The sequence below is a fragment of the Microplitis mediator genome, chromosome 9, assembly GCF_029852145.1.
Source record: "Microplitis mediator isolate UGA2020A chromosome 9, iyMicMedi2.1, whole genome shotgun sequence".
NCBI lineage: Eukaryota > Metazoa > Arthropoda > Insecta > Hymenoptera > Braconidae > Microplitis > Microplitis mediator.
Window position 1 is genome coordinate 18,812,614 of NC_079977.1, and position 26,936 is coordinate 18,839,549.

General features: G+C 28.8%; 3 protein-coding genes and 1 long non-coding RNA gene across 4 annotated transcripts; 2 read left to right on the forward strand and 2 right to left on the reverse strand.

Moving 5' to 3' along the window:
* The first annotated feature begins 490 nt into the window (after positions 1–490).
* Positions 491–1,359, forward strand: LOC130674301 (uncharacterized). Its single transcript, XR_008991017.1, has 3 exons — positions 491–602; positions 712–840; positions 1,041–1,359. It is a non-coding gene; the product is annotated as an uncharacterized LOC130674301 (long non-coding RNA).
* Positions 1,360–7,202: 5,843 nt separating this feature from the next.
* LOC130674229 (GATA zinc finger domain-containing protein 10-like) lies at positions 7,203–8,292 on the forward strand (the record flags this gene model as incomplete). The annotated part of the gene is given in 5 exon segments (XM_057479498.1): positions 7,203–7,338; positions 7,341–7,579; positions 7,581–7,701; positions 7,704–8,119; positions 8,122–8,292. Coding segments are annotated over 5 exon segments (1,083 nt in total), but the record flags the coding sequence as incomplete, so codon positions are not given.
* A 373-nt stretch (positions 8,293–8,665) lies between these two features.
* On the reverse strand, positions 8,666–13,126 carry LOC130674230 (uncharacterized). Its single transcript, XM_057479499.1, has 4 exons — positions 12,874–13,126; positions 11,913–12,270; positions 10,182–10,289; positions 8,666–8,740 (listed from the first exon to the last, which is right to left on the reverse strand). The coding sequence occupies exons 1-4, from the start codon at positions 13,086–13,088 to the stop codon at positions 8,666–8,668; spliced, it is 756 nt and encodes a 251-aa protein (XP_057335482.1). The 5' UTR covers positions 13,089–13,126.
* Positions 13,127–14,503: 1,377 nt separating this feature from the next.
* Positions 14,504–16,904, reverse strand: LOC130674917 (uncharacterized). Its single transcript, XM_057480370.1, has 3 exons — positions 16,668–16,904; positions 14,873–15,230; positions 14,504–14,676 (listed from the first exon to the last, which is right to left on the reverse strand). Exons 1-3 carry the CDS (start codon positions 16,874–16,876, stop codon positions 14,524–14,526), a joined length of 720 nt encoding a protein of 239 aa, XP_057336353.1. The 5' UTR covers positions 16,877–16,904; the 3' UTR covers positions 14,504–14,523.
* Positions 16,905–26,936: the final 10,032 nt, after the last annotated feature.

The window sequence follows — 26,936 nt, forward strand, 5'->3', positions numbered from 1 at the left end:
ATTGGATTATATATTTATAATAATATATTTACTTGTATATAATGTTTTGTATTTTTCTATATATATCTCATATAATGCTCAATATATTCTTGTCATATATGGATGGTATATATATAATTTATAAGTATAATATAATAAACTTGATATATATATCCATATATTTTGACTCATATAATTAGTGGTATATGGTCTCTACACGGAAAAAAAATTCGACGAAAAATTCCAATATTACTATCGTAATCCTGGACTATACTTTTATTATCTGTAACTTTCAAATATATGATACGAAAATTTACAGTTTGTAAAAGATTTTTTACTATTCACTATCGTAATTTTATTAAGAGCTTGTTGTATAAAATTCAATAAGAAATATTACAATGTTACTATCGTAAATAGTAAAAGAATAAAAAATGAGATTTAATTATAATATTTATTCTTTTATTCTTCCTCTTAATTTACAGTGCTGCCTCTATGTTTTTACAATACAAGTCACAAAAATTACGATAGTTGAATTGTAAATTTTTTGACATGGTATAGTATATGCCATCTGAAGCGTTTCCGTATGAAAGACAAATGTCACAATACCATGATGTGATGCTTGTGTGAGTATATATATATATATATATATATACAAATGATGACATCTACTTTGTCTGTATTATTTGTGGTTCAACTATATATATTTATAAATCAGTTCATCTTTATCCACAGTGTAGTGCAGAAATAGAGGTTATTTTTCATGACGTTTTTCGGACAATTGTAAATAAGAAATTTAAAAAAAAAACTGTGCTTTCTTCATAACAAACCTACATAGATTCTGGAATATAATAATTTGGTAGTGTAAGTATAATTTATACTATTTAATTTTTATTAAACTGAATATTCTGTGGGTATATCGTTCGTTTTAAAATTATTTATCTGGACATGAAGTTTATTTTTATAAACAATTTAGTAGTATTATGTGGTCATAGGATAAATGATTCTAAATGAATGAAAATTTATTTTTTCTAATAAATTCAATTCTCCTAATTTTGTTACAGGATATTCTTCATTTGTCGACAATAACCTCAAATTATGGACATTTAAAGTTTCTTTATGGATACTGAAGTTAGCAGACGCCTAATAATTTTTGGATTTTTTTACAAATGATAAATTATAGAAAAAAAGTATTCGAAAAAATTGCACCTATGGTTTTTTTAAATTTTCTACATGTGCGTATTTTGAATACAAAGAAATGAGTTATTTATTCAAAAGGAAAAAATTATAATACTTTTGGAATCTGATGTAATATTATAACTTATAAAGTTAAAATAATTAATACTAAATTTTATATACACCAAAAAAATATATTTGAAAAAATATTAAATAAATATTTTATTATTACTACTTCAACATGTTTTATTTTTATTTCGAGATTGTATTTTCCTTCTTAATTTAACTGTTAAAAAAAAAAAAAAATTCCAAATGATAAATTTTTCTTTTCTATTAATTATAAGTTCTACTTTCTTAAGAAAATATATTTTACTCCATTGACTTCTAATTATTATTTTATATTTAAAGAAATTCTACATTACCGACTCATTCATTTTACGATAGTTGTATTAGAATTTATGTTGACGCAAATTGTATAATTTACTCTATAGTATCTGATTTTTTCTTTCAGGTAGTAGTATAAATTATAAAATAAAAATTACGATAGTCTATTGTAAAAATTATTATTGAAAACTTATAGTCCAGCGTTACAATACTATATAATGAAAATTACGATAGTTAAATCGTAAAAAATCCGTGAATTTTTTTTCCGTGTATATAATTGATTATATATGAAAGAATTTATATGTTTAAATATATGGTTAGCGGTATATTGGAATTATATTTTTCCAGTATATCAAAACTTATATTTTTCGCAATATATTGAAAATTTTATTTTTTAATATACTTTTTCAATCTCTACACAATTCCACAAAAAAAAGTCAAATTTATTATTTTTTCTCCTTCTTTTCAATGACCTTATATTTACTGGCAATAACCTAAGAAAAATAAAAAAAGTGCCATATATTTTACAATATTTTGGAAACCATATATTTTGCAATATATTGGAAAACATATATAAAAAATGTAAAAAATACTATATATTAATTAATATACTACTTTCAATATAATATATCAATATAAAAAAGATATATTAAAATATATATGTAAAACATACATAAGAAAGTCATATATTGATAAATGTATTGGTAATATATTGTAGCAATATATTTTTTTTCAATAAATTATCATATATTAATACGGCAAAAATCTAAATATGATTTTATATATTATACAATATATCACATTATAATATTCATATATTCTATCATATATGTTTTCACATATAGTTTTTTCATCCGGGGTCGTAGGGGTAATTTGGGCCACTAAAAATTGTGTACAAGAAATTTTTTGAACATTCATTCAAAATCATAATATGGTAATAAATTCAGAAAATTTACTGCAGGCCATCTTACCCCCGAGGAATTAATTTACCCCATTTTCCTCTGTCTCAAGTGTATTTGTAAAATAAATAAACAAATAATAATAATAATAAAATAGATGATAGTCAGGATCGTGGATGTAATTCTAGAATTTCAAGAGCAATTTAAAAATTCCTTTACAAAGACCTTTTCTCCAAAGACTATTGTGCTATTGGATCTATTGTGAAAAAAAAAAATGTATTTAAAATTTAAAGATTCGGAATTTAGATTCCATGGTCCCAAGCAATATAGGGTTACCATACCCGATTTTTAATGATCCTCGGATCATTAAAAATAAAATGTGAAAAGATAAAAAATCATTGGGTCAAGTTTATTTATAACATTAGATACTTGGGATTAGACTTAATTTAATTGAATTTAATTAGAGAAGTGATAAAATGACAAATAACAAACTATGTCAATTGATGATAGAGAGTAAAGTGAATTGAAATGTATGTATGTAAAAGTAATCAACAAATCATGTTACGTGGAGAGATTGGAGATAGCAAGCTAGCGGGTTTTCAACAGGTACACAGGTGATTGAATTCCTGTGACGCGTTGTCAGAGAGATAGATATTCCTGTCACGAGTTTAATGATTATTCAATCAAATCAGGAATTGGGTTTACGTAATTGGAAAATTTAGATTACCGGTTCACTTCAGGGTTTTATTGTTTTATTTAATTAAAGATTATGTGGGACAATATTGATCTTGGGGTTCTTGTACGATAAATTAGTTTAATTATGGTTTATTGATTAATATATATATATATATATATATTTTTTTTTTTTCATGGCTGTAGTTGCAGTTGTTATTGTTCATTCTGCCGTCCTTGCTAAGATTGTTGATGTTGTTGTTCTCGTTGGTGTTTTTGTTATTGTTCTAGATATTGTTGTTGTTGTTATTGTTTTGGCTGCTGCTGTTGTTGTTGTCGTTGATGTTCTTATTCTAGATATTGTTTTTGTTGTTATTGTTTATGCTGCTGCTGCTGTTGTTGTTACTGTTGTTGTTGTTGTAGTTCTTGTTGTCGATGTTGTTATTGTTTTTGCTGTTGTTGAATTTATTGCATTATTGTTATTAATGTTGTAGTTCCAGTTCTTTTGTGGGATATTATTGTTGTTGATATTGTTCTAGATGTTGTTGTTTTTGTTCTTGTTCTAGATATTATTTTTGTTGTTATTGTTTTGGCTGCTTTTCTGTTGTTGTTGTTGTTGTTGTTGTTGTTGTTGTTGTTCTTGCCGGTGTCTTTGTTCTAATTCTAGGTATTGTTTTTGTTGTTATTGATTTTTCTGCTGCTGTTGTTGTTGTTGTTGTTGTTTTTTCTGTTGTTGACTTTATTGCATTATTGTTATTAATGTTGTAGTTCTTGTTCTCCTGTGGGATAATATTGTTGTTGTTGTTCTATATTTTGTTGCTGTTGTTGTTTTTGTTGGTGTTTTTGTTGTTGTTTTAGATATTACATTTGTTGTTATTGTTTTTGCTGCTGCTGTTGTTGTTGTTGTTGTTGTTGTTCTTATTGTTGTTCTTGCTGGTGTCTTTGTTCTTATTCTAGATATTGCTCTTGTTGTTATTGTTGTGATTGTTGTATTTGATGTTGTTATTGTTGTTGTTATTGCCATTGCTATTGTTGTAGTTTTTATTGTCATTGTTGTTACTGAAATTATTGTAATTATTGTTGCAGTTTCTGTTCTTCTGTGGGATATTGTTGTTGTTGTTCTACATGTTGTTGTTGTTGTTTTAGATGTTGTTGTTGTTGTTGATGTTCTTGCTGGTGTCTTTGTTCTTATCCTAGATACGTATTGCTTTTGAAGTAATTGTTTTTGCTGCTATTGTTCTTGCTGTCGTTGTAATTGTTGTTGTTATTGCCATTGCTGTTGTTATCGTTTTTGTTGTAGTCTTTGTGGTAGTTGTTGTTATTGCCATTGCTGTTGTTATCGTTTTTGTTGTAGTCTTTGTGGTCGTTGTTGTTATTGTTTTTGCTGTTGTTGAAGTTGTTATTGCAATTATTATTATTATTATTATTATTATTATTATTATTATTATTATTATTATTATTATTATTATTATTATTGTTATAGCTCCTGTTCTTCTGTGGGATATTATTATTGTTATTGTTCTGGATTTTGTTGTTGTTGGTGTTGTTGTTCCAGGGCATAGAGAAACACTATTTTCAAAACTTTTTTTTTTCAAAAATTTCCAAGTACGGTTGTAGAATACGGGATGAGTTTGATTAGTCTAGACAATGAGGGAAATTGAAAATTTGATTTGAATTTTTTTTTTTTTTTAATATTTATTATCTGAATTATATTTCAAACTAGAAAAAGCTAACTTTGGGGTAAAATGAGCCACGATAGTAATGAATTTTTTTTCTTTTAACCAAAAATAAATTTTTTATCCCAATTATATAGTAATCCGGTTTACTTCAAGTACCTACGACAAAAGTCGCATCTTATTTTGTCGCAGAAACAAAAATTGAATAAAAATAAAATTCGATTTTAAATATAAAATTTTCCCATCGTCAAAAGCTAGAAAGTTATCAAAAAAAAAAAAATAACAAAATATTTTTTAAGGACTCCTGATTAACTTCCGTTCAATAAATACTTGAAACTGTTCCTACCTTTATAATACCCAAAATATAAATAAATAAACAATAAATTTCCTCAAAATATTCTTGAAGAGAAATTTATCCTTTCTTATATAATAAAACGGACAGTTTATTATCAGAAATAATAATAAAAATAATAATAACAAAGAAAATGTCGTGTTGTCGTGGAGATAATGGAAGAAGTGAAATTAGGGAAGGTATCAAGCATTAAGCGTATTGTGGACAAAAAATATGACAAAGAAGGTGAAAGTTGTCAGAGCAAAGCCGAGTGGAGCAGTGGCTGGTATCCTGGATGGGAGTAAAGATGAGCAGAAGCAGATGCAGCTAAGCGTGAGCTGGCTGCCGTCTGTCACACGCCTCATGTACTATGCAGATGAGCAATACATTATACACCTAATGTAATGCACGAGGTAAATACCACAAACCAGTCACTATATATATATACTGGGATGTAGACATATATGCATACTAGTGTACATTAAATAATTTATGTACGCTCCGATAATCAATAGTTATTATTACCGTGACTAATTAATATTGTGGTTATTGTTTGTTCATTAATTTATATAAATAGACTGATAATTGGTTTATTGAATATTATTATCATATTTATTATTATTTTTTATATAAATAATTTATCATGAGAATTTCAGAGCTGTCATGTCAGATGTTTTTGTTTGAATATTTACTATTAGACGTATTTCGATGGCTGTCAGAATTGATTTTTATCGATACTTTCACTGTGGGTATGTGATGATGTTTGTAAATGTCACGGTTTTATTGGGTAAGGAAAAGGAAGGTTTAGATTTTTATTTTAGATGAGAGGTAGTTTATGGAAATATCGACTGGGCTCTGAAAAATTTAGGATCGATTATTGAAGATATTTCGAAAGGGTACGGGAATGTGTGAAGTTATTAATTAAAGTAAGAGATGGACACAAAAAATTACAGAAACAGAAAAATTAACAACATCAACAACAAGAATAATAACAAAAAAACAATAAGAAAGGTCAACGACAATATAGTCAACTATAACAAAAACATAAGCAACAAAAAAACACGTAAATCTATTAATGACAAGAAAAAGAAATATAACAGTAACAACAACAAAAACAATAACAACAACAAGAGCTACAATAAGAACAACGATAACAACAATATAGGCAACAATAACAAGAACGAGATCAATAACAAGAAAAATAACAATAACAACTACAAAAACCTCAACAAAAACAGCAACAATAGAAACAACAACAACAACAACAACAACAACAACAACAACAACAACAACAACAACAACAACAACAACAACAACAACAACAACAACAACAACAACAACAACAACAACAACAACAACAACAACAATAGAAACAACAACAACAACAACAACAACAACAACAACAACAACAACAACAACAACAACAACAACAACAACAACAACAACAACAACAACAACAACAACAACAACAACAACAACAACAACAACAACAACAACAACAACAACAACAACAACAACAACAACAACAACAACAACAACAACAACAACAACAACAACAACAACAACAACAACAACAACAACAACAACAACAACAACAACAACAACAACAACAACAACAACAACAACAACAACAACAACAACAACAACAACAACAACAACAACAACAACAACAACAACAACAACAACAACAACAACAACAACAACAACAACAACAACAACAACAACAACAACAACAACAACAACAACAACAACAACAACAACAACAACAACAACAACAACAACAACAACAACAACAACAACAACAACAACAACAACAACAACAACAACAACAACAACAACAACAACAACAACAACAACAACAACAACAACAACAACAACAACAACAACAACAACAACAACAACAACAACAACAACAACAACAACAACAACAACAACAACAACAACAACAACAACAACAACAACAACAACAACAACAACAACAACAACAACAACAACAACAACAACAACAACAACAACAACAACAACAACAACAACAACAACAACAACAACAACAACAACAACAACAACAACAACAACAACAACAACAACAACAACAACAACAACAACAACAACAACAACAACAACAACAACAACAACAACAACAACAACAACAACAACAACAACAACAACAACAACAACAACAACAACAACAACAACAACAACAACAACAACAACAACAACAACAACAACAACAACAACAACAACAACAACAACAACAACAACAACAACAACAACAACAACAACAACAACAACAACAACAACAACAACAACAACAACAACAACAACAACAACAACAACAACAACAACAACAACAACAACAACAACAACAACAACAACAACAACAACAACAACAACAACAACAACAACAACAACAACAACAACAACAACAACAACAACAACAACAACAACAACAACAACAACAACAACAACAACAACAACAACAACAACAACAACAACAACAACAACAACAACAACAACAACAACAACAACAACAACAACAACAACAACAACAACAACAACAACAACAACAACAACAACAACAACAACAACAACAACAACAACAACAACAACAACAACAACAACAACAACAACAACAACAACAACAACAACAACAACAACAACAACAACAACAACAACAACAACAACAACAACAACAACAACAACAACAACAACAACAACAACAACAACAACAACAACAACAACAACAACAACAACAACAACAACAACAACAACAACAACAACAACAACAACAACAACAACAACAACAACAACAACAACAACAACAACAACAACAACAACAACAACAACAACAACAACAACAACAACAACAACAACAACAACAACAACAACAACAACAACAACAACAACAACAACAACAACAACAACAACAACAACAACAACAACAACAACAACAACAACAACAACAACAACAACAACAACAACAACAACAACAAGAAAAATAGCAATAACTAGAAAATCCTCTCACAACAAGAACAACAACAATATAGTTAACAATAAAAAGAAGACAAGCAGCTACGAAATCACGTGCAACAACAATAAAGTCAACAATAACAATAATAAAAGCAACAACAACGACAATTATAGTGACAAGACAAACTTCAAGAATAAAAAAAAATAACAAAACAATCAAAAATAACATCAACATGAGCAACAATCGTCACAACAACAAGAACAAACACAACTACAATAAATTTAACAATAACAACAAGAGCAACAAAAACAACAACAATATAGTCAACAATTACTGCGACAAGAGCAACAACAAGATTATAATGGTGACCAAAACAAAAATGCCATCAACAACAACGAAACAACGCCCAGAGCAACAACAATAATAATAATCTAGTCTCTATACTTCTCCATGAAAAAAAATTTATAAAAAAATATATTTTAAATATAAAAAATATATATTTTTAGAATAAAAAAGATATATCAAAAATACATGAGAAATATATATAAATATATATTAAATATGTATAAAAAATAAATTTTTAATAGCTAACTTTTGGCGGATGTTCGTAAATATTTGATATTTCTTTGACGAACGTACTTTGATTATACTTTGACTAAATTAATATAATTTAAATATGTTTAAAATATCTTACAAGATATAACAAATACATGTATAAATATATATTACATATCCATTTTTATTGTTTGATATCATCATGCCGATATATATTTTTTATAGTTGTGTATATATATATTTAATATATTTTCTTTTCATTTTCATACATATATTTTTTATATATTCTAAGATATATTTTTAATGTATTTAAACTATATTTAAAATATATACAAAAATCGGCCAAAAGTTAGCTATGGATATTTAATATATACATTTCTTATATTTTAACATATGTTTTTTTTCTAAATTTTTTTCATAAGGTTATGAACTTTGGATTTTCATGGTTACCCTCTAAAGATTTAAAAATATTATTGATCTCAGTTGCTTGAAAATCGGCATGAAGTCTATATGAATATTTAATATTAAAAAAAAAAGCTAAAAGAAGGGAAATGAATTAGATCGCGTTAGATTATGATTATTTCCCCGCAAAAAAATTCAAAATTCTGAACAAAAAAAGAAATGGCCAGTATCTGCCCGATTTTAGGAATGCAAGTTTTCAACAGATGTCTAGTCTAGATTTTAATAATTCAAGTTCATAATCACTTTAGAAAGCATTGAATGTTCTATTCAATTTTCCTCATGTGCTTCTTGATACTTAGGACATGGCGCCATCTATTGGCACGGCGCGGCATTTTTATTCCAGCGTTCACTATGTGAAATATTGTTTTTATCTGGAAGTAGTAATTTTAGACTTATCTATAAAAGATTATTCTATTAGCGGAAAAAAAGGAAGTAAACCATCACAGGAAGAATTATTCATTGTCATTTTTTTTAATTACTAAGCAACAAAATCTAATGACGATGAATATTAAAAAAAAAATTGTTAGAAAAAATATTTTTTTGAATTGCGTGACTTCAAAATAAGGAGAGCAAATTTTGGGGCACTACCGACCCCCTGAAAAATTTGAAAAAAAATGAACTTTTTTTTGTTATCGCTGAATAATTTCACATTTTAGAATAATAAAAAATATCAAATACCTGAGGCACGACGACCTTCCCTCCCCCTACCGCAAATTTTTTTTTCTTTCATAATTTAGTTTTGTGAATTTAACGTAATTTAGAAAATTACTTTTTGAAAACGAATGTTTTTTCGTAAAAAAAAAATTTTTTTAGATTTTCAGAATCAAAATAAATATTTGACTTATTCAAGGGTTTTTGAATTTTTCGCACACTTCTAGTCGTTATTAAATATATTGAAAGGAACTATGGGAAAATATTCTGGGGAGAAAAAAATTTTTTAAATGAATAAATTACAGATTTCTTCGAAGATTTTTATTTTTTGAGTTCTTACATCAGTGAAATTTTTTAACTTTACGATTGTTGTTATATTTTTCGTAGTCATTGTTCAGCAATACAATATCTAAGCCTGACAAATTTACAATTGTTTTATTTTCGTAATCATTGTTTTCGTTTTCTGCGAATCCGACGAGAACTATTGATTGAGTGGATTTTTTGTAACGACAAAACAAACTGTTTTCTTGCCACATCTGTACAGAAAAAGTTTAATTATTTTAAAATAATAATTATTATTATTGTAACTTATCTCAGGTAAATCTTATAGGATTCTTGTAGAAATCTTTCAAGATTCTTTCAGACATTTTGTTAGTTTCTCACGGAAATTTTATAAGATTCTAACAGAAATCTCGGAAAATTTTTACATAAATCCTCTAAGATTCTTACAAATATTTAATAAGATTCCTACATAAATCTTGTAAGATTTAATCAGAATTCTTTCGAACATCATACAAGAGTTCTATGAGATTGATACAGAAATTTGATAAGTTTCTTACAGAAAATCTATAAAATCTTCAGGTAAATCTTGTAAGATTCTTACAGACTTTTTGTCAGTTTCTTACAGAAATTAAAAAGATTTTAACAGGAATCTCGGAAAATCCATACATAAATCCTGTGAGATTCTTACAGAAATTTAATAAGATTCCTACTGAAATCTTGTAAGATTTAATCAAAAATCTTTCGAACATCATACAGGATTTCTATATGATTGATACAGAAATTTTATAAGATTCTTACAGATATGCTATAAGATAATGAGGTAAATCTTGTAGGATTCTTATAGAAATCTTGTAAGATTCTTACAGACATTTTGTTAGTTTCTCACGGAAATTTTATAAGATTCTAACAGGAATTTCGGAAAATTCTTGCATAAATCCTACAATATTCTTACAGAAATTGAATAAGAATCCTACAGAAATCTTGTAAGATTTAATCAGAAATCTTTCGAGCATCCTACAGGATTTCTATAAGATTGAGATAGAAATTTTATAAGAATCTTAGACATATTCTATAAGATACTCAGGTAAATCTTGAAGGATTCTTATAGAAATCTTGTAAGATTCTTAAAGACAATTTGTTAATTTCTTACGCAAATTTTATAAGATTCTAACAGAAATCTTGGAAACTTCTTACATCAATCCTATAAGATTCTTATAGAAATTTTATAAGATTCCTGCATAAATCTTGTAAGATTTAATCAGAAATCTTTCGAACTTTATACAGGATTTCGATAAGATTGATACATAAATTTTATAAAAATCTTACAGAAATCCTATAAGATTCTCAAGTAAATCTTGTAGGATTCTTACAGAGATTTTATAAGATTTTAACAGAAAGCCTATAAAATTCTTAGAGGTGGCTTTTAAGATTTTCACAGAAATCTTGTAAGATTCTGACAGTAACGTTTCCAGATTCTCACAGAAATCTTATAAGATTCTTACAGAATCCTCGTAAGATCCTAACAGGAATCCAACAAAATGCTTACAGAATACGTATAAGATTCTCGCAGAGATTTCATAAGATTCTTACAGGAATCTTGTAAAATTTTTATAGAAATCTTGTAAAATTCTTATAAAAATCTTGTAAGTTTCGTAGAAAAATTCTATAAAATTTTCCGGAAATCCTATATGATCTTCTCAAGAATTCTTAAAGATACTCACAGAAATTCGCTCGCATCATCATGCATATAGTTTTTTTAGAGAACATTTAAAATCTAATAAAGTTTCCTATAAATCTTACATAGGAACCTTACAAGAATATAATGGCATTTATTTTGAGCACATTTTACATAAAATTATATGTTGCTGCATACTTACATCATAACGCTTGTCATAAGAGCACTTGAAAGATTTCTTGTGAAGAACAGCTGAGCTTGACAATTTGCAAGGTACGTTCATAATTATCGGAGGATTTAATTTTGGCATAAAACATTTTTTGTAGTCGATATGCGTGATGTCTGAAGCCACTTTTACAAACCACTTTCCAATGTAATTTGATTTAGGAAGGACTTGTTCATTAGTTATTACTAATGCAAATTGTCGATCAGATTTACTGTAATTTCTGCTCATATATTCGCCAAAATATATATTTTTGTGGTTAACTGTGAGTTTCGTTTTTAGCGATGGAGATTTAAATGAACGATTAACTACATTAATTGAATCGTTCTTATAAATTCTGTCAAGCAAAAAAAACAGGTTAATAATTTCACGACAACCCATAAGTACACACCTTGAATACTTATATCATAATTGATAATCAAACGAACTGACCTGCAAATGACGTTCGATTACAATTATATGAGAGTTTCGTTCAAGATGATTACATTGTAGTACCCCTACTTTCACTAGTTCAAGCCACAAAGGTCAAAGTAAAAATTTCAAACTTGCCGCGGGTAAGCACTCCCACGTACCCTGGTGTATACACGTGGGTTGGAATAACCTACTTTCCTCCCTAGGTGCGTAATATACTATTAATGATTTTCTTAGATTTATTACAATAAAATGTACCTTTAGCTAGCTCAAAGAACGTTATGAAGAATGTATACACCAGGGTGCATTGGAGTGCTTACCAGCGGCAAGTTTAAAATTTTTTCAACTTTGGGGCTTAAACTAGTGGAAGTAGCAGTATTACAAAGTGATCTCAAATAACGAGACTAATGATATAATTAATGGTAACTTATCCATCGTGTGAAAACGATATTATACTCGATATTACTAGACGTAATCAATTCCCTAGCGGATCCGAATTACGATAAGTTTCGATAATTTATATACTTACGTATTTACACAGTCTGAATGAGTAAGAAATACTTTTGGCCCGATGAACAAACCATGACAATAATTAATCCATGCTCCGTTTCGTAACACTTCTAGATGCCATCCGTACAGAGTACGTTCATCAGGTACGTTCAGTACTGAATGAAAGAGTAGTCCGTTTGCACCCAAATGAACAAACACCTTAATGATCAATAGTAGTAACGGCAATTTAATCATCGTAACCAAATCAATCCACTCTATCTCACACTACAATTTAAATACTCTGATGATAATTATCATTAACTTTAGAGGTTAAACACGGGACTATAGTAACTCAATGTGATTCCGTAGATCTTAATAGAATAATTGACTATGACTCGCAGTCTATGTTAGTGATCAGTGCAATGAGTAAATAGATAAGTGTGAGGTACTTTAAAAAGTAATAAAGACAAGCAGCTGATAAATAAAATTCCATCATATTGAATTCAACTAATGACTTTTTTATTGGTTTGTTATTTTGTTACCGGTTGTTCCATTAGTAGAATATGACATTAAAATGATAAAAATGTATCATGCGCCAAAGTGTCTGTCAATTAGTACTGAGAGTATATATTTTTATTCCAATCATTATGAAACAGTAGAGTTAATTTTTTAAAATAAAGGAAAATCTGAAACCTGTTGTGTGAATCAATTTCTGATGATTTTACTTTATGGAAATTCATCGGTCAAAAGTATTCTTCAGTCAATAGTTAATCACTGACCCAATCAGTGAGAGTCAATACTGATACAATGAGTGGTTAGACAGTAATACAATCAATCAGTAATTAATCACTGACTGTTTCAGTGAATAACCACTAATGCAATCGGTGAGTCAACACTGATACCATGAGTAATTACAAAGTAAGACAATCAGTAACTAATCACTGATGCAATCAGTGTGTAAATACTGATACAATAAGTGATTATACAGTAATACAATTAATCAGTAATTAATCACTGATGTCATCAGTGAGTAAATACTGATACACTAAGTGATTAAACAGTAATACAATTAATCAGTAATTAATCACTGATTGTTTCAGTAAATAATCGCTTATGCAATCAGTGAGTCAACACTGATACAATGAGTAATTACAAAATAAGACAATCATTAACTAATCACTGATGCAATCAGTGTGTGAATACTTATACAATAAGTAATCAAACAGAAATAACATCACTCATCAATTATTGATTGTTTCAGGAAACAATAACTGATTGTATCAGTAATTAAACACTAAAACGAACAGTGAATATTCACTAATGCAATCAGTGAGCCACCACGGACCCAACTAGTTATTAATGACTGGTCCAATCAGTAATATACACGGGATTCTTCATCAGTGAACATTAACTGTCAGTACTTTTCATTGATATATTTCTAGAGTAAGGGCAGAGAGGGATGGGGGAAGCACGAAAACTTATTGCATTCGATGTTTAGATTACCCATTTTATTGTTACTGACCAAAGGAACAACGGCATTGACCGTAAATGACTAATTCTGTTTTTTGTTTTGAAAATTTTTATTTTCCAAGAGATAACATCAGGCTTTTACTACTGAATAAATTTACATTTTATGAGAATCAACAAATATTTTTCAAAGGACACGTAATTGGTGATCAGTACTCATACATTAATCCCACTCGTTGTACATTAACGTAATGTTTAATCCGGACAAATTTACAACTGTCATGTGGCCTGCATCTCTACTTATTACATAACCGGCAAGAACCATCCCTCCAGTTGTTTTTCTGTAGTGGCAAAACAAACTAGTTTCTTCATATATCTGAAAAAGTAATGAATAATTTAAGCAAAAATCATAAGTAATAACGGCGATAATTATAACAACGATAAGGATAATTGGCGCCCAGGTTCAAATTTACTAAGAACTACAGGGAACTGTTATCTCGTAAGAGGACGGGGGGGGGGGGGAGGTGTCACCAAGATATTCAATAAATTATTATGTTTCATAGTATACTTACATGATAATGCTCATCACAATAGCAGTCTAATAGCCCATCATTGATATTAGTGGTATTTGAGAATACGCATTGTACTTCTGAAATTATTGGAGGAGCTAATTTATGTACGAAACATTTTTTATAATCGACATTATAAGGCTCTGCAGCCAACTTCACAAATGTGTTTGCCATATATTTAGATTTAGGAAGGACTCGTTGATCAGTTATTAATAATGTAAATTGTCGAGTAGTTGGACTGTAAATTTTGTTGACATATTCACCGAAGTATATATTCTCATGTTTGACTGTGAGATCCGTTCTTAGAGATGGAGTGTCATATATAGTATTGACAATAGAGATGGATTCATTAGCTTGAAGGCTGCAAGATAAGGAAAATTTTATGTTAATGCATTAATAAATTCTATGACATATTCTTTGCCATATATTCCATGATGCACTTCACCCGACAGATTCCATAATAGATTCTTTGACATAGAGTCAATAATAAATTCCATAATCAATTTCACCCCATAGATTCCATGCTATAACTTCTATAACAAATTCCTTGCTACACGGAAAAAAAATTCTTGTTACCGGCACTATCTATTTGATTGTTACAGAAGTATTGCTTCGTTAACGATTCGGATTGTGACCGGCTGAGAAGTATTTCGTACTTTTAACTACACTGTAAAAAATCCGGAGTGAATTCGGAGTGAAATTAAATCCGAATTCACTCCGCATTCACTCCGCCCCTCGGAGTTCCGGAGTTTTGAAAAAAATCACTCCGCATGCGGAGTGAATTGGGAGTTTCTTTTTGGCGAAGTGATCTCGGAGTGACGCGGATTTTATTTCACTCCCAATTCACTCCGGTCCGGAGTTTTAATACTTAAATAAATTTATACTAATTTATATTAAACTGCTAAACAATGTGACTGTGTGTGTGTGTGTTTGTGTGTGTGTGTGTGTGTGTGTGTGTGTATGTGTGTTTGCGTGCATGTGTGTGTTTGGGTGTGTGCAGGTGTTTGTGTGCATGTGTGAAAATTGGTGTGTGTGCACATGTGTGCGTGTCTGCAAATTTGTGCGTGTGTGCAAATTTGTGCGTGCGTGTGTTTGCGAGTGCGCGTGTGTGCCTACATATGTATGTGTGTATGTGTGTGCACATCAGCTGATCAATAATGTAATACACGAATTTTTACTTCGATTTTATTGAGTGGAGTTATTTTTTATTAATAATATTTTCAAAACTCCGCTCCGGAGTGAATTTCACTCCGGAGGGATTAAATTAATAAAAAATTATCTACTCCGCGAAAACGCCCCTGCGGAGTGAATTTCACTCTGAGGAGAGTGAATAATTAAAAATTCATTCACTCCGCATTCACTCCGGATTTAATCCGCATTCACTCCGCGAATTTTTCACAGTGTGTACGAATATGAACACAAAATAAACTTTGAATTCATACGTTTAGGTTTTTAGGCCGTAAGGTCTGATATTGGCCTGGATAAGGAATAGTACGAACAGAAACAGATTAAATTCCCATATAAAATAAATACGATTTATAAACTTGAATTAAAGAAAAAATATTTGAATTTATCATTTATTTTAAAACAGATCTAATTTTTTGACCCGGGCAGACTTACATAAAACTCCCTTAAGAATCATATAAGAGCGTAGACCTCATCCGGGATCCTTATAAAATCACGTTTGTGACCGTGGGCGTTATGAATCTAATTAAATTAATGTTAATCTTGGACCACTGTCTGTAAACTGTTGTCCCGCGAATTTTCTATTAAATGACTTATCTAAATAACGACTTACTTCTCAACACATCTAGCATAAGTAAGAAATACTTGTGGTCCAATAAACAGTCCGTTGCAAGTCCTCTTCACGGTCCCATTCTCTGACAAATTTACCTGCCATCCGTAAATAGTACGTTCATCTGGACCGTAATGGAACACACCTCCTCCATCGGTACCTGAATAAACTAATATCTCGGAAATGAACAATATCACAGTAAATTTAATCATCTTCACTAAAGCGATCTTCTTGAGCACAACTTTTACACTCTACTGATACTTATCGACAAAGCCGGAGTTTTTATGCGCAATTAGAGCTCAGTAAAATTGCCGAATGCGTGGGTCGTTACTCAATCATCAGACTTTTTATAGGCGATGTCTAAGCTAGTATTTGTAGATATTGTCGAATAATGTGCGACGCACAAAACGATATTTCGAAAACATCTGACACGTAGTGCAGCCAATAAAAAAATTACACGCCATTAAATTGGTACGGAGATTAATCATTTTTATTTTAGATTGGCTGTGATTTTTTTCTAATTTTTATTATCAGTTTTTGTGACCTTGACTTGATAATTATCACTACGGGGTAAAATGAACCGAGAGATAATGTAGAAAAAATTTATTTCTCGTTCAATGGATTTTATGGATAGAAGACTGGGGCAAAATGGGACATAATTTTAGTGAGCGCCTGGGGTAAAATGAGACATTATTTCCCGGGTCAAAAAATTAGATCTGTTTTAAAATAAATGATAAATTCAAATATTTTTCCTTTAATTCAAGTTTATAAATCGTATTTATTTTATATAAGAATTTAATCGGTTTTTGCCCGTACTATTCCTTATCCAGGCTAATATCAGACTTATTTTCGTATGATATTTAGTCTGTTTTAAATCGCGTTTAGACTAAGAACAGACTTTTTTATTATAATTATTGGTCTGTGTTCAATTGTTTTTAAGGACAAATACAGGACTTTTTATAAATATAAATGATAATAATAATAATAATAATCTAGATTTATTAATTTATTTTAATTTTCTTGGTATTTAAAACATGCTAATGCGCTTCCATAATAAGATGTCACACAGAGAAAAATGTTGGCTCGAAACCTACCAATTTTTACAATGCTGTCGACTAAACTTGAAACAGGGAGTAAAGCATCCAAAAAATTATCGTGCTCTTACAAAAAATGATTATACTGTATCACATTACTTATTACGCGCGAGAAACTTATCGATGAGCTTCAATATCAATTACTTCCATACATTATAATAATTTTGATGCAGCATAATAATTTTTTATAAGAGCATAGTAATTTTTTGGATGCTTTACTTCCTGTTTCAAGTTTGGTCGACAGCATAATAAAAATTGGTAGATTTCGAGCCAACATTTTTCTCCGTAGCACAAGAATTTTGATGTTTTCTTATGCCAAAATATTTTCAATTTTATCCAGTAAATAAGAGAAAATTCTTGACATTTCAAGAGTTGTTTTATCACTTTTATTCAATGATATAAATATTCAATGAAGACAACTAAAAAATTAAGCTGTCAAATTTTCATTAACTGCCGACATTTTTAAACAAAAAATAGTAAATAAATAGTAAATAAAACATAATCAATTCTGCAACTTAATATTTTTTCATAAATATTGCCCATAAATAAAAATTTTATAAGTCCATGATTTAATCTAGTTTTGTCCTTGTAAATTTTCAGAACTAAAATTTTTTAAAGTTCACGAATTAATCTAATTTAGTCTACTCGTAACGCGTTTGTTTTTTAAAGTAGCAGGTCGAAAACAGCTTAAAATTTTCATAAAAGATCAAAATCAGATCAAATAGTCCAATCAGACTAAAATCAGGTCAAATTGTTCAGTCCGGGTAGATCAAAAACAGATTAAAATTTTTATCGAAGTTTAATAACAGACCAAGTAGTCCAAATACAGTCCAGTTAGACTAAAATCAGATCAAATTTTTCGACCCGGGTTGTCATGCAAAAAAATTTTTATAAAATTTCTGGTTATGGATGGGAGAAATGAGTGGGGCAAGATGGTCAGTCAGTGAATGTGGAATTTTTAGTAACAAAATAATTGTTTTTTGTTTTTGATTTGTTTGCAATCAAAATTTTGTTTATTCGAAATTAGATGAAGCTGACTTGGAGGTGAAATGGGTCATGGTTATAAAAAAAATTCGTTTTTACGAACCAACTTGCCCCTTTATGTTTTTGAATATGTAATTCAAAATTATAATCTCATGAAAAAGTTCTACAAATGTTTTTAATTTTTGACGAAGTAGGGTAAAACGGACACTCAAAAATTTTCAGCGCAAATTTTTTTTCATAAAAAATAATTTAGTTTTTACTGTTTAGTTGTTGAAAGCTTATTAACCAATCTATCATTTAGTATGACCTGAGGCTACAGCACTTTGAAGGAGATTATGCAATAGCACGGTCACTATTCTGGTCGATCATAAAAATTTATTGATCGATAAAAAAAAATCGATTTTTTTAAAGAAATTAGCAACCGAAATTTTTTATAACAATTCTGGGGAACAAACAATTCAGATCCATAAAGATCTACGAAGATCTCAAATTTGGAACAGATCTCAGATCTCTGGTGATTTCGGTAGATCGTCAATGATTTTATTCGATCGTCTATCAAAATATCAAAGATCTTCAATGATCTCGAACTCGATGATTTTAGATCTATGGTGATCTCAAAAAGTCTCAGCAGATCTTCGATAGTTACACAATTATATAAAAAAAGATCTCCGCAGATCGGCAAGAAATAATAATCAATTTTTTTCTTATCATGGCTACAGAGGTCACTGGAGATCTCCGACGATTTTCGTGAATTTCTACAATTTTCGTAGATCTTTCCATAGAAAAAAAAAAAACTCTGGCTATTATGAGATCTATTTCAATCTCCGTAGATCTGTTAGAACTTACGTAAATCTAATTTCTGTAGTTCTACTGTAGATAGAAATTTTTTTTTTCCGAAAAAACGAAAAAATGTCAAATAAAATTTTTTTTGAAATATTCGTATTTTTTTACTCGCGATTTTCGATCGACTGTTTATGCCTCACTAAATTATAAAAATGTTGTATTTACATAAAAAAAAAAAATACTTGAAAATATTTTACAAAAAAGATTATTTTTGATAAAAATATAAAACTAGCCATTTTGCCCCGTGGTAACAAAAAAAAAATATTTATGTCAATACATAAAAATTCTTAGTATTTAGCCAGTTTCTCATGTATATACTCCAATACCAGCGTACTTCTGCACGGATGTACCCTTTTATGACCCCGTCCTACCTGAGTCCGGGTCATAAAAATTAATTGCTCTCGGTCCTATTCGGCAGCTCCAATTCAAACTCTACTAATGGGTAAATATTTTATTTTACTTAAAAATAAAAACAAAAACAAAAAAAAATAGACATTTATTTCTTAGAAAAAAATGTATCTGCGTCCTTCGCTTAGCCAAAATAAATTTGATCTACGAAAAAAAATTTGAATAATAATTAAAATTGCCAAATATTTCTTTGGAAAAAAAAAATTTTAGCTTAACAAGATCTCATTGGATGTAATTTTTTTTATTCTTAAGATCTATTTAGATCTATACAGATGACCTCGGATCTATGATTTTTGTCGCTTCCTTATTTTGGTTTTGATCTATAGATCTCTGTAGATCTAAATAATAAAGAGAAATAAATCGTAAAATTTTCGTAGATTTGAAAACGTCGATTTTTTTTTCTATTTTGAGCAATTAAACCAAATTTCCAGTTGCCGTAGAAAATTTTTGTCCCGGGCGGGTAAAACGGACCACCCCCAAACAAAGTAACAAAAGATTTTTTTATTTGAAAAAAATTACTATTACAATATTGTTTATATCTAATCAAAGTGGAAAAGAGATTCGTGATACTGATAGTAGATAAATATACTGAAAAAGAACATTTTCTGAGATGAATAACTTCACTCAGAAAATTAAGTAATTGTGTTTTAGTATGCTAAATTTTTAATTCCAATCTAAAATGATTGGAACGTTTTTCAATGCAAAAATAGTTAGTGTTATAATTTTTTTCAATAGAATTAATAATCATTGGATGATAACTTCTGCAATAAATTTCGCAACAGTTACTATCAGAATGGTAATATTTACTATCAAGGACGGTAATTAATATTATCGATTGCAATGAAAAAATTGATCGAAAATTCAATAATTTTCAAGTACTGCTGCAAAATTGTAAATTTTCGAAGCCAAATATGGTGACAAACATACTTAAGTTTTATTTATTAAATTTTCACAAGAAAATGACAATTTTTTAAAAGTTAAAATACAAGTATTAAAATTGTTTATATTATAAACTCTTCATTGGCGTACTAGCCCTATTTTAATTTTACTTTCAAATTGTAAATGAATATTTTATATTTGAATCCATAATTTAGTAAACCCGCGTAAAAAAAATTCGTTCCAAAAAGATTCCAAAAAAGTTCCGCATGTGGAACTTCTAAACATGAGACAGATTAGAACTTCGAATGGAACTTTTTTGGAATATTAGTAATTTTGATAGTAAAAAAAAAGTTTTTATGAGCAAATTTAGAGTAAAAAAAGGACGTTTTTGGAATTTTATATGGACTTTCCAAATAAGCTCCAGAATCACCACTTTTGACTTTTTTATGGACTAAAAAAGGCGTTCCAAAAACTTTCCAAAATCACTACTTTTGCATCTTTTGAAGACTAAAGACATTCTAGAAACATGCCAAAATAGTTCAAAAATCTACTTTTGAATTTTTTATAGAACAAAAAAAAGTCCATGATAACTTCCAAAAAAGTTCCAAGAACGTCCTTTTTTGACTCTAAATTTGCTAATAAAAATCTTTTTTTTAATATCAAAATTACTAACGTTCCAAAAAAGTTCCATTCGAAGTTCTAATCTGTCTCACTTTTAGAAGTTCCACGTGCGGAACTTTTTTGGAATCTTTTTGGAACGAATTTTTTTTACACGGGAAGCACATTTTATTTTTTAAAATTTTGAAACAAGTTACTGTACAGACGTCTAGATCAGCGTAAAATAAAAATTTCCAAGCGAGAGAGCTTCTGTCAATATCTTTGAATGATTGAGTTTGCTTATCAAAATAAGAATCATTCGAGTACTGAGTAATAAATAAAATTTGGTCATAATTAACATGTAGTATTTTTTTAACCTTGTAACTATTATAATTTCTGATGGTAACTGTTACTATCTGGATTATAAATATAACTATTTAGAATAATAATAATAATTAACTCTAGTTAACATACAGGATTGCAACAATTGTTTTAAATATGATGAATATTATAATCTAGATGATTTATACAATCATCAAGATAATATTCACTACTATCAGCTTGATGGTAGAAATTTTACCATAACTAGACGGAAAAAAATAAATAGAACTGGCAATTTTTCGACGAACATTAAAAAATCAACACTGTCATTTTTAGAAGCACGACTTTTACAACCATACAAACAATATATGTTACTTTTACTTATTTTTGATGGAAATTCCATGTTTATAAATGAGAAATTTATTTTTAATTGAACGAAAATAATTTTTTAATTCATAGAAACACAACAATTTTAGAGAGAATTCAGTATTCATTATTTATATAATATGTAAGCATTCATGATTCAGCCGACTTTGAGTAGTTATAGCTTTAGCTACCAGTTGGCGTATCAGAATTCTAAGTTTCCCAATACATAGAGAAAGGAGGACTCGTCGGTACGAGACAACGGCAATGGGAGTAGTTCGGTGCTCGCCACTAGATAGCGCCTACCGTTTGTAGTGTTCCTGGTAAGAAACTTATTTCAGACGTATTATATTCCAGTCATACGACAGATGACTAGTTTCATTTTTCGATGGTCAAAATTTATAAAATTTATTATTATGTATGTATGACTCGATATAATATCTTTAGTAATGATATTATATTGAAAGTAATAAATATTATACTAGATAACAACACTAGTTTGTTTTCATTCATTAACTTTAATATTACTAGTTAATTTAAATATAAAATTAGAATAAAAGTTATCGATACTTTAAATATAATCTTTTAATCGTGATAACTAAATTATCATTCATTTGATCACAAAAAATAATAATACTATGCAAAATTTAATGCATTAAAATCAATTTTAAAATATAGTGAAACCTAAACTTACAATTAACCTTCTCAATAAGACTATTTATAGGGAAGTTACGCTTCGTGGTTGAATAGATTTGCTGAATTATCTTGAAATTCAAGGTTCGTTATTATTTCATCCATCTCTCGTAGGTGACGTTGTTTTTGGGCCCGCAATTGGATTGTGCTGTCCTCACTCGTCCGGAATCGTTCATTAATTCTATCAAGTTTTGCCATGATCTGCACAAGTTCGTTAATGATGTAGTGAAATATTAGTTGGGCCGACCTCTATGTGAAACACCTCATCTATCATTTACAATCTGTTGTTGTCAACCTGAAGTTATTCGTATAACGCTAAGAATCTTTCTTGCGTCTCATGAGCAGTTTGGAAAATAATGTTAAATAAATTATTTATTATTTTGAAAATACAAAATAAATCTTGCACACCTCGTGCATTTTTTGATTTTCCAAATACTTTTTTTTACTCAATTGTCTTTTGGTTTTAATTTTTTGTTTGTTTGGTAATAAAACGAATGGAAATTTCAGACTTCATCTGAAAAAAGAAAGAAAAAATTTTTCTTGTCTTCAAAATAATTTTAATTCTTGAAAAATCGGGCAGTTAGGGGGAGAGGTCCATGTTATCAACAAAGTTTTTTTTGTCAGTCTTCTATATTAGTTTTTTTAATTAATTTTATTTTGCAACTCATTAATTAATCGGCGTAATCCCGGGTCGAAAAATTTCATCTGTTTTGAATCAATTAAAAATTTTAAGTTATTTTCATTCAATTTTATTTTTTTTTTATATTTAATTAATATGTAAAATTTAATCTAGTTTTGCCCTTACTATTCCTTATTTTTGATCTGTTTTTGTTCTAATCTAGATCAAAATCAGACTTATTCTGTCCATTATTTTTAGTTTGATTTTGATTTATATAACACCAAAAACAAATCAAATTTTTTTTTCTATTTATTATAATAAATAATGAAAACAAAAAATTAATAAAAGTTTGATTTTATGTTACATATTTATGTCAACTAATTTTCATTTTATTAAATAAATTGGCTCAATAGACATACAGACATTATTTAAAAAGAGTTTATCATCATCTTCTTCCTTTTCTTTTGATAGTACTGTCCTAGTAACTGAGATTTTCTTTGAGTATGGATTCTGAGAAATATCAACTATTTTCCTTCTTGATTCTTCTACCTCCAACTCATTCAGTTTCTTATCATCATCTGTTAGATATTTTTATGAATAAAGAAATTTACTATAATAAGTTTATATTCAGTATGAAAGAAAATTTTAATTTAAAGGATAATTGGTGAAAACCTTGGCACTAAAAAATAAGTTATCCTAAGCAACTCAAAGATTTTGCGAAAATGAGTAATTTAATGTATTAAAAGCGTTATATATAAGCTATTAATTTGAATTCACAAAATAATTAAAAAAAAAAAATTCATACTTCCATTTATGGAGAAAATTAATCACTATTCTATTAATCGCTACATAATTTACTGACAATAATAAGAATGAATAAAGTTCAATAAAACTTACTGCTCATGGGAAGTGATACAAGGGTATCAAGATGTACATGTTTATTTGAATTTTCTTGATTTTTGTAACGTGCTGTTGCTATTTCGGAATGCAATGTCACAGAGGAATGTGTTGATGGTTTTTAACATCAGAATATTTTTCGACTTTGTCCAGTTGATTAAAAAAAACTTTCTTGAGATTTTAACAGCAATTTTAGACTTCAATTAAATATTATAAACATTATATCAAGACAAATAAAAAATACAGCTGTCAAATTATTATTAACTGCCAACATTTTTAAACAAAAGACACTAATTAAGACGCGTTTTCATTTGTTTCTCTATTCGCACTCAAGAATTCTAAGTTTCCTAATACATAGAGAAAGGAGGAGTCGTCGGTACGAGACAACGGCAATGGGAGTAGTTTGGTGCTCGCCACTAGATAGCGCCTACTACTTGTAGTGTTCCTGGTAAGAAACTTATTTCAGACGTATTATATTCCAGTCATACGACAGACGACCAGTTCCATTTTTCGATGGTCAAAATTTATAAAATTTATTATTATGTATGTATGACTCGATATAATTTCTTTAGTAATGATATTATATTGAAAGTAATAAATATTATACTAGATAACCAGACTAGTTTGTTATTATTCATTAACTTTAATATTACTGGTTAATTTAAATATAAAATTAGAACAGAATAAAAGTTACAGATACTATAAGTACATTGTTACTATTTTTTCTTATCAATAATTACTATTAAGTGCACGCTACACCAGACATGGTTTCCTTCCATGAAACAACTGATTGCAATTTATCCGCATTTTTCATTTTTAATTATAATATTTAATCACTTAAATGATTTAATAATCTAAATTGGTAGTAGCTTGTGAAATGTTGAGATGACTTGACTTATAATTTATTATATTATTTGCCAAGCTTTGATTGTAATGACGGTATCGCGTCGAGTGCTCTACCAGTTGAGCTATCTGAGCTAATCGTACGGCATTAATTAATTAATGATAAAACAGTCTTCATTTTTTTCATATTTCTCTAGTGACCCGAGCCACCATAGCAGGCACCGCTCCGGGGTTGAATAGATTTTTGTAATTATCTTGAAATTCAAGGTTCACTATTATTCCATCCATCTCTCGTAGAAGTCGTTGTTTTTGGGCCCGCAACAATACGATCCGCAATTGGATTGTGCTGTCCTCAGTCGTCCGGAACTTTTCACGGATTTCCTCTAGTTTAGTGTTAATCTTTACAAGCTCATCAATGATGTTGTGAAATACTAGTTGGGCTGACCTCTGTGAGAAACACCTCATCTATCATTTCTAATCTGTTGTTGACTATCCGAAGTTGTTCGTATAACGCTAAGAATATTTCTTGCGTCTTATGGGCAGTCTGGAAAAAAATTTTAAATAAATTATTTTTTATTTTGCCAATACATGTGCATATTTAGATTTTCCAAATACTTTTTTTTACTCAACTATCTTTTAGTTTTAATTTTTTGGTTGTTTGGGAATTTCAGACTGTATCTGAAAAAAGAAAGAAAAAATTTTTCTTGTCTCTAAAATAATTTTAATTCTTGAAAAATAGGGCAGTTAGGGAGAGAAGTTCATGCTATCGGCAACATTTTTTTTTGTCCGTCTTCTATATTAGTTATTTTTAATTTATTTTATTTTGCAACTCATTAATTAATCGGCGTAAGGTAAAAAAAAAACTACTAAAGACATCTGATTTTTCTTAAATTTTTTATTTGTTATTTATTATAAACATATATATATTTTATGAAAAACAAAAGTATTGTTTAATTGTTTGATGTTAATTCTTGAAGCAGGGCACTTGTTGCATATGGATTAGATTTTGGTACCTAGAAAAACATTTAAAAATTTTTAAATTAAGTTGGAAAAAATTGGAAAACAAAAAGAAATTTTAATTATTTCTAAAGCTAAATATGTTTTTAATTTGATGAAAATTGAAAATTTCAGTGCATTGATTTTTCTTGGCAATGCCGAGTGAAATAATTAATTAAAACAACAATTAATAAAAGTAAAACTTGGAAATATTTTTTCGAAGTTTGAAAAAATTTTTTAGTCGAGTAAATGATTTGAATTAAATATAAAATTTCAGCCACAAAAATTTTGTTCCCAAAAGTAAAAAGGATGTTTGAAAATTTACGAAAGATATTTAAATACTGATGGTCAATGAAAAAAAATTACCATGTGCCTAACACGATTTATCCAGTACATTTTAAATATTCCGTACTTTTTAACGAAACCTTCAACAATATTATCCACAACAAACGGTTTCCTTCATAAATTTTTCCAACTTTCAGTTCCAGACCATTTCAAATTTTCGACCCACGTAACAGTTCCATAAATCGGTACAATAAAATCATACTGACCATTATAAACAAACACTTTCAAGTCTGTTTCATTCAGCAATCGCTCAACTGCAATAGAAATTCGAGTACAAAAATTTAAATCTACAAATAATTGAAATAATCGTAACTCACCGATATGAGTTACGGGTTTCATTAAATCAGTCCGTAAATTGTCTTTTACTGGAATCGAAACAAACAGCCAAGT